The 8,527-nt window shown below is 39.6% G+C and overlaps 1 protein-coding gene across 1 annotated transcript in view; it reads left to right on the forward strand.

Moving 5' to 3' along the window:
• The window catches only part of LOC107553524 (poly [ADP-ribose] polymerase 14-like), a 20,532-nt gene extending 13,905 nt beyond the window's left edge, over positions 1–6,627 (forward strand). The window contains 8 exon segments of the mRNA XM_016235786.1: positions 265–269; positions 766–937; positions 2,322–2,504; positions 2,621–3,036; positions 3,834–4,071; positions 4,249–4,385; positions 5,717–5,894; positions 6,226–6,627. Of these exon segments, the coding sequence (XP_016091272.1) occupies positions 265–269; positions 766–937; positions 2,322–2,504; positions 2,621–3,036; positions 3,834–4,071; positions 4,249–4,385; positions 5,717–5,894; positions 6,226–6,503 (1,607 nt within the window). The 3' untranslated portion in view covers positions 6,504–6,627.
• Positions 6,628–8,527: the final 1,900 nt, after the last annotated feature.

Below are 8,527 nucleotides of genomic sequence, written 5' to 3' on the forward strand. Positions count from 1 at the left end.
TAAGGTTTCTTACATCTGTACTTCTTACATCATGTCTTTAACTGTCACCACAGCTCTGTTTCACTCACTGACCTCTGACCTCGATGAGATCATCATGCCAGTAGATGGGATTGAACTCCATCTAGTGTTTGGAGACATCACTAATGAGACTACTGAGGCCATCGTGAACACCACTGACTTTAAGGACTTCCAGACAGCTGGTATTCATGCAGATTTTGTAATTTAATAACCAAAACATTCTTGCTACACTGTTTAGAACATAAGAGAGTGTTTAACCTGTCCATCACAGGAGTGTGTAAGGACATCCTTACTAAGGCAGGACCTCAAATCCAGGCTCAACTGACAGACGGTAAGAAAAAATAAACTACAGCTTCTTTTATAAAATTAGTTTTTGATTTGATCACATATGTAAAAAGACTTTTGTCAAGCATGTTTGAATGCACAGAAAAAAATTTATAGACTTACCCAGGAAGCCTTTTCCTTTGAAAATGGTCTAACCTAATTAAAACAGAATCGCATGCCTTCATTAGAAACAGTGTGATTTTAGAGAATTTGAAGAAACAACATGCACTTAACTGAACCTGTTTGCAAGTATAGTTAGAAATGCAGAAATGGCAACCTTCTTTAGGCATTTTAAAAAGATCAAATAAAATACAGAAAACCAAATGACACTTTAAAATAGACAAATGATTTAATTAATGAAATATGTACTGTACATGCAATATGTAATCTAACGCGTTCTCTTACATGTATTCTCCGGCTCAGGTAGCAAGAGGGCAGATCTTTACGACCCCGCCAGGAGGCTTCCCCTGTAAGACGATCATGCATGTTTGTGGACTGAGGGACCCTGGTGTTATCAAGACCTTGGCAAAAGAAATAGTGGTTCAAAGTGAGCACGGCTGCTACTGGTCTGTGGCCATTCCTGCGATCTGTGCTGGTCAGTACCTTCATTATTACTTACAATGAGAAAAAAAATGGATGTCTTGTAAGGTAGTTTGTTTTATGTATTATTTGTTTTATGTACCTATAACAATGGTCTGTTTCCACCTCAGAGTAAAAAATACTGTAATTTGAAAATAAATGTTAAAATAAAGTCCAATTGTGAGATATATCCATACATTTTAACAGCTGAAGAATACTGATTTTGTCTTTGCTTGCATTGAGCGCATGACACTCATTTGATAAATTTGGTTCCCACATAAAAAACAAATACTAAGCCTAGTATTTTTTTTTTTTTTTTACATTTATGCAAAAGAAAAAAGAAGATGCTTTTTTCTAAAGTCGCTTTCACTTTCAAAAAGTATCTTCTTTTGTGTTCAGTAGAAGAAAGAAATTCATACAGTTTATATAGTAAATGCTGACTGAATTTTCATTTTTGGGGGAACTATCCCTTTAAGTAGCATGCAAAATAAACATTTTATCAGTTTGTGCATTTACTGGGAATTTAACCTATGATCTTGGCATTGCTAGCACCATGAATGTTGAAGTCTCACAGGACTTTGTCATGGTCTTTACCTACCAAGATTATATGTTTTGGAATTAAAGGCACAATATGTAATTTTCGCCACTAGAGGGCGCGTATTCAAAATAAACAAAGAGGCAAAGGTAGTTTGATGACGTCACTGAGTGTGGAATCATGGGAGTTGTGGTCTTCATCCCCACAGCCGACGCAATCCGACGGGACTCGGGCAGAAATCATGTTCATGATGAGCTAATGATTTATTAACATAGTAGAATGAAGCAGGGTGAGGCTGAAAGCCGAAGCGAAACGAGGCGCTGAACGAGCGCGACACACGGCCCGAAAGCAGCGGAGCTTTTATTATGCTACAGTCGACCGCTTCCGCTGCTTCCGGTCGTGCGTATGTGGGGTAAAGCAGCGCTGTTTTATCATACTAGATATATTTGAACTTTCTGTTATAATGCTACTCTGTGCGGTCGTCACCGGTCTATTAAAACGCACAACATATTAAAGCGTCTTTTGGTGACAAAACAAAACCGAGGAAATCGAGGGTTATGACATCATAAGCAGGCGACACAATGACACTATAGACACGGTCCGTGTCACTAGTTAAAATTGCTTATTTCTCTGGATTTAAACATTCTTCGAAACATTTGGGATAATGTAAGTACACAAGTCAGCAAAATATATAACACTGTTCTAGTGGTTTTGGGATATTTTAATAAAACAATCTTGCATATTGTGCCTTTAAGGCCTGTAACCATAAAAATATTTGTATCTAGTATAACTGCTCAGTAGTTTTTCTGAAATATGCATGAATGGAATAGTAGAAACGTTTTGCCATTATAAATGGGATTTGCAGGACAAGGAGGTTTGGATCCAAATGTGGTGGCCAAATCCATTCTAGAGGGAGTAAAGGATGGTGTTCAAGGAGCGAATCTTCAACATCTCAAAAGGATTCGGATCGTTCTGCTGAAGATTAATGTTTTCCTGGCATTCAAAGCGACGGCAAAGCAAATCTTTGGTGGTAATACACAGTTAACAGGTAATGCAGAGGTATTTTTATTACTAGTCAATCTCATGCATTATAGTTTTTTTCAATATTTTTACGGTGTTTTCACCAGACACTCATTGTCAATTTTGCACATTCACCTTTTTCAGCTCCTGCACCACTTGTACCTACCAGTGTAATCAGCAGAGGGCGCAGTGGATCAACTAGATCAAGCAGATCACATTCCTTAACCTCACCAGTCGCTTTGGACTTGAGTTCTCTAGTGACATCTTTGCCTGACACAGAGAGCAGAGCAGCATTTCTAGTCATTGGTCACACCAATAATGAAGTGTCTGATACCTGTAGAGAACTTCAGCAGGCATATGAGGACCAGTGCTCCACACACACTTTCTTTCTTGATGAGATCAGGTGCCTCACTCCGGATGAGATGGACCAGCTGCTCTCTAAAGTGAATTCACTGCACCTGCAGATAGATACAAGCAGCTCTGATAGATGGGTAGTAAAAGGACTGAAGGATGGAGTGAATGAGGTGGTTAGACTGATACAAGACGCACTTCGTAGACAGGTGAGAATAACAATGAATTAACATTAAAAACATTAAAAATAAATTCTCCACACAATTGCCTCAGAACATAATGCATAGAATTTACATAAAAGAGTTGATGCCGATAGCCCGGACAGCGCACCGACATATAGTGCTGTTGTGCTACGAGTTTCATGCATTTGAATCCCAGCTCATGGACCTTTCCTATATATATATATAATTTTTTTTTTTCTTCTTCTTCTTTTTTTTTAATGTATGTATGTATATGTGACCCAACAATAGCAACAATACATTGTATGGGTCTAAATTATTGATTTTTTTTATGCCAAAAATCATTAAGATATTAAGTAAAGATCATGTTCCATGAAAATATTTTATAAATGTCATACCATAAATATATCAAAACTTAATTTTTGATTAGTAATATGCATTGCTAAGAACTTCATTTGCACAACTTTAAAGATGATTTTCTCAATATTTTGATTTTTTTGGCACCCTCAGATTCCAGATTTTCAAATAGTTGTATCTCGGCCAAATTTTGTCCAAATATTGATGTATTGAATAGTCTCAGATGATGTATAAATCTCAATTTTAAAAAATTGACCCTTATGACTGGTTTTGTGGTCCAGGGTCACACACACACATATATATATATATATATATATATATACACACACATACACTGCACCTGTATATGCTTTTATAGCATTTTATTGAATAATGAGAAATACAATAAAAACTTGAAATCATATTATATTTCATGATTATTTATTCATTCAATTGCAAAGCCTAACTTTTTTTTTCTCACAAACTCCAAGGTAAGAGACAAGGACCAGTCCATTCTCTTCAATCAAGTCACGTGGTGCATTTTGGGATCACGGGGCATTTGGCAGAAGGTACCAAAAGACGTGAATTATAAGCTTGAGAAAAAAGATGTGAAAGATGGAATTGTGGATGCACAGGGTGTGAAATGGACTGTGAATTTGAGAAAGATGGAGGCTAAAGCATGTCATTCAGGAGAGGTGACCGCTCTCAAACGACTGGAAAACCTTTCAGGTGAGGAACCACTTTCATAGTATATGAAAATATATGACGTTAAATATACATTTGATACTGTGTCGGATTAAAAAAATTAAATCTTTGTCCAGTTGAAAATCACTGATCTACATCTATAATATAAATTGATACATAATAATCCAACTAAATCAGAACCCTCACTATTTGGCGCTTTAGATTTCTCTTTGCCAATCTACTGGGACAACATGAGTCAAGGTGACTCCTTACAGGTGATTGACCTAGATCCATCATCCACGGAGTATCAGACTGTGAAGGCAGACTTCAAGAAGACTGTCACAAAAACAGAGCTCAAGGTTTGACACCTGACACCATCTTCACATGCGTTACATGACCACCCTGAAGGACATAAAAAGGACATAATGTCTTCTTAAAGGGGTCATATGATGCGATTTCAATTTTTCCTTTCTCTTTGGAGTGTTACAAGCTCTTGGTGCATAAAGAAGATCTGTAAAGTTGCAAAGACTAAAGTCTCAAATCCAAAGAGATATTCTTTATAAAAGTTAAGAGTCAGCCACACCTACCTAAAACGGCTCGTTCTAACACGCCCCCACGTCTACCTCACTATGTGGGAAGATTTGCATAACACCGCCCAAATGTTCACGCAAAGAAAGAAGGCGTAACTTTTATTCTCGCTGTAGTATTGTTGCTGCCGCCATGTCGTGGAGGCTTGTGAAGTACTACTTTGTTTATGTGAAACTACTTTGTTTGGTCTTCCAAAAGAGGACGATATCCGCTTCGTCATGCCTGGAGCTGATCCGTGCTGGTCGCTGAGGGAATACATCACCTTCGTGATGTGGATCGCCGGATCGGCTTTCACCGTGGATGAAGCGGAGCCCAATTTAAAGGATTTGCCACTGATGATTCAAACGTGAGTTTTGGGCAGTGTAGAGTAGCGCTTGTTGTTTGTCATTTCTCCGATCACAAATGCAGATATGGTTTTATGTTTACGCGCCACGATACGCAACGCAAAGCGTAAAAAGTATAAGTCATTACAATCAGTAATTATGACCCCACTGGTAGCAACAAATGCATCGTTTGTAATGGGGTTTTATTGGTTTTGTCTCGTCGTGCCGGGACACATGGAAACACAATATGGTAAGGGGCGTAACATTTCCGTCTCACGCTTGAGGTATTCAGCCAATCACAACACACTGGATAGCTGACCAATCACAGCACACCTCGCTTTGCTTTGTAAAAATCGCTTCAACGTTTCAGAAAGGCAGGGCATAGAGGAGAAGCAATAATGTACAGTATGTGGAAAATAATGTGTTTTTTGAACCTTAAACCGCATAAACACATTTCATTACACCAAATACACAAAATAATGTTCTTTTTAGCAACATCATATGACCCCTTTAATTCATATCTAGTTGCACTTTAGGATTAGAGTTAGTCTACAACAAGGTCTTAGGTTAAATCAAGGGCCAGATTAGACTAATAGCACCTATTGATAAATTTTGTTTTGCTTTAACCTTTTGAAAGTGTTGCTCTAATTACCGTACCAAGTTTTCATTATGGCAGTATAGTCTTTATAGTTTGCTTCTGTGAAGAACGGCAGATGTGAATGTGAAGTCCATCAAATATATTTGTACATGGCTGTTTGAGTGCAAATGTATTTCAACAGATCCAGCGCATCCAGAACATGAATCTTCGGCGGTTATACGAGGGGCGTAAAATAGAGCTGGAGAACAAAAATGGTTCTGTGGGAGCAGCAGAGAAGATCCTTTATCACGGCACATCAGAGGAATCCTGCTCATCCATCATGAAGTCCAACTTTAATCGAAATTTTGCAGGGCAAAATGGTAACTGCTTTCTTTTTTTTCAGGTTGATTAAATTAATAGTCCACCCAAAAATGGAAATGTTGTAAAAAAAAAAGCACCATAAAGTGAGGTTCATCTGACTGTCTCCAGAAGGCGCACAATAACTGTGGGAGTAACAAACCCAACAGCGAGGGTTGACCCAATTGTGATTTTGGGTGAACAGTCACTTTTATTCCATTGGATGAACTTCTTCTTTATAGTTTAACAGTCTAATAGATTCCCAGCCACCATCAACCACTCATTAATAGATGGTCTCATTAATTGTTGAGTTTGCAGACTAATCGATACTGATAACTTCTATACCTTTCTCAGCCACCAACTACGGTCATGGGACGTACTTCGCTGTGAACGCCAGCTACTCTGCCCAAAACAAGTATGCAGTTCCTGCAGCAGATGGGACTCAGCTCATGTTTGTGGCTCGTGTGCTTACGGGTTATTACGCTCTGGGTCAGGCGGACATGAGGACACCCCCTGTTCATGTGGCACCTGACCGCTATGACAGCGTGGTGGATAATATGCAGAATCCCTCCATGTTTGTGGTTTTCCACGACTGCCAGGCTTATCCAGAATACCTCATCACATTCAAATGAACTTCAACGAAACCAACTTGTCTCACTTGTCAACAGTGATCAGTTAGATAGTTGATTTTACATTTAAATGTAATAATTTAGGGGATACTTATATCCAGAGGGTTTGAGTTAGTTACTACATACCTTTTTTTTAAAAGATTATGAGATGCACTATTTGAATGCTTGGCCAAAGAGATGTGTCTTTAGTCTAGATTTAAACAGAGAGAGTGTGTCTGAACCCCGAACGTTATCAGGAAGGCTATTCCAGAGTTTGGTAGCCAAATGCGAAAAAGCTCTACCTCCTTTAGTGGACTTTGCTATCCTAGGTACTACCAAAAGTCCAGAGTTTTGCGACCTTAGGGAGCGTGATTGATTGTAGCGTGGTAGAAGACTAGTTAGGTACGCAGGAGCTAACCCATTAAGGGCCTTATAGGCAAGTAATAATATTTTGTAACTGATACGGAACTTAATAGGTAGCCAGTGCAGAGACTGTAAAATTGGCGTAATATGATCATATGTCACAACTAACTAGTGCTCAGCAGATATGAGTGTATATTTCAGATTATGCAACTTGATAGCAAATAAAAATGAATGGTTTTCAGACAATCTTGAAATTCACAAGAACGTATGAGCAGAAAATTTGCAATATTAATGGACAAAGCTGTCTGTAGATTATGGAACAGTACCATATGAAATACTCCTGTGAGTCGCACATAGTTATAGTCTGACTGAGAAAGATTCATCCACAGAAGTGACATGCAGCTATGATATTTAGCTTCAGGGCTATCGATTCATCACTCCAGGATAAAAACAGGGCTCTTTAAAATGTGATATGGTCATATTCCAACTCTTCCTTCTCAGTTCCCATGTCTGCTTCAGGCTCCTCGCTATCATGAAGAAACCATTTGACATTGTTTTGGATGAAATGTAGGAGTTTGCGCAATTCTTTCAATCATTAACCAGAAGTACTTCTGGGAAACGTATGAATCCATGAAAAATGTCAGTTGTTCTTTTCTTATATTATTTGGCTTAATTTCTATGTTATCTGAAAATAATTTAGCTGCACATACAATCTTTTTATAGATTAAGTATTTAATGAACAAATTTACAAATAGAATATTAAAATCTCTCACTGACTTGATTGTCAAAATGTTTGCAATTTGAAATCCATCTAACAGACGTCGTTGTGATTGAATCATGATTGGTTTTTGGTTTCCTCTCCTTTCCACAAGCGCCTTGAGTGCCTTATACAAACATGTACTACAACAATAAAACAATAAAAAGATATTTAATGAGAACGTGTGAGGATTCTGGACTGTCTGTTGTGTTTTACCTCTGTCTTAGTTCCTGTTTTCCTTTTTGGTCATGTTTCCTGTTCTTGTTTAGTGATTGATTCCGCTCACCTGTGTTTCTAATTATCCTGTGTTTATAAATACCTGTCTGTTCCTTAGTTCTTCGTCAAGTTGAATGTCTTCCTTGTGCTATCTAGTAAGCGCTTCCCAGTCCCTGAATCCAGCCCAGAGTGGACTCCTGTTCCCGAGTTTAGCCCATGGAGGGCTCCTGTTCCCGAGTTTAGCCCAGTGAGGGCTCCTGTTCCCGAGTTTAGCCCAGTGAGGGCTCCTGTCCCCGAGTTTAGCCCAGTGAAGGCTCCAGTCCCCGTGTTTAGCCCAGAGAAGGCTCCAGTTCTCATGTTGAGCCCAAGGAGGGCTCCAGTCCCCAAGTCAAGCCCAGGGAGGGCCACTGTTCCAGAGTTAGGCCTACGGAGGGCCTCTAAAGACGATATTCTCCCCAAGGATTTTTTTTGGGGGGTAGTATGGGTCCATCCGTAGTGGCCGTCCTAAGTTCCCAGCTGTAGTGGCCGGGCCGAGTGGCGAGGCCAAGGCCACGGAGGCTGTCCAGCCATGGCCTCCTGAACTGTCTGATCCACCGCGGCCTCCCGAATCCACGCCTTTGCGTCGGTCGCTGGCCCCATCTGCTCCGACTAGGACCTCCGGATCCTCCCCGTCGCCCTGGCTCATCGGCTCTCCACCTCGGGCTCCTCCACT

This window comes from Sinocyclocheilus grahami, unplaced genomic scaffold (genome assembly GCF_001515645.1).
Source record: "Sinocyclocheilus grahami isolate Dianchi unplaced genomic scaffold, SAMN03320097.WGS_v1.1 scaffold474.1, whole genome shotgun sequence".
Classification (NCBI taxonomy): domain Eukaryota; kingdom Metazoa; phylum Chordata; class Actinopteri; order Cypriniformes; family Cyprinidae; genus Sinocyclocheilus; species Sinocyclocheilus grahami.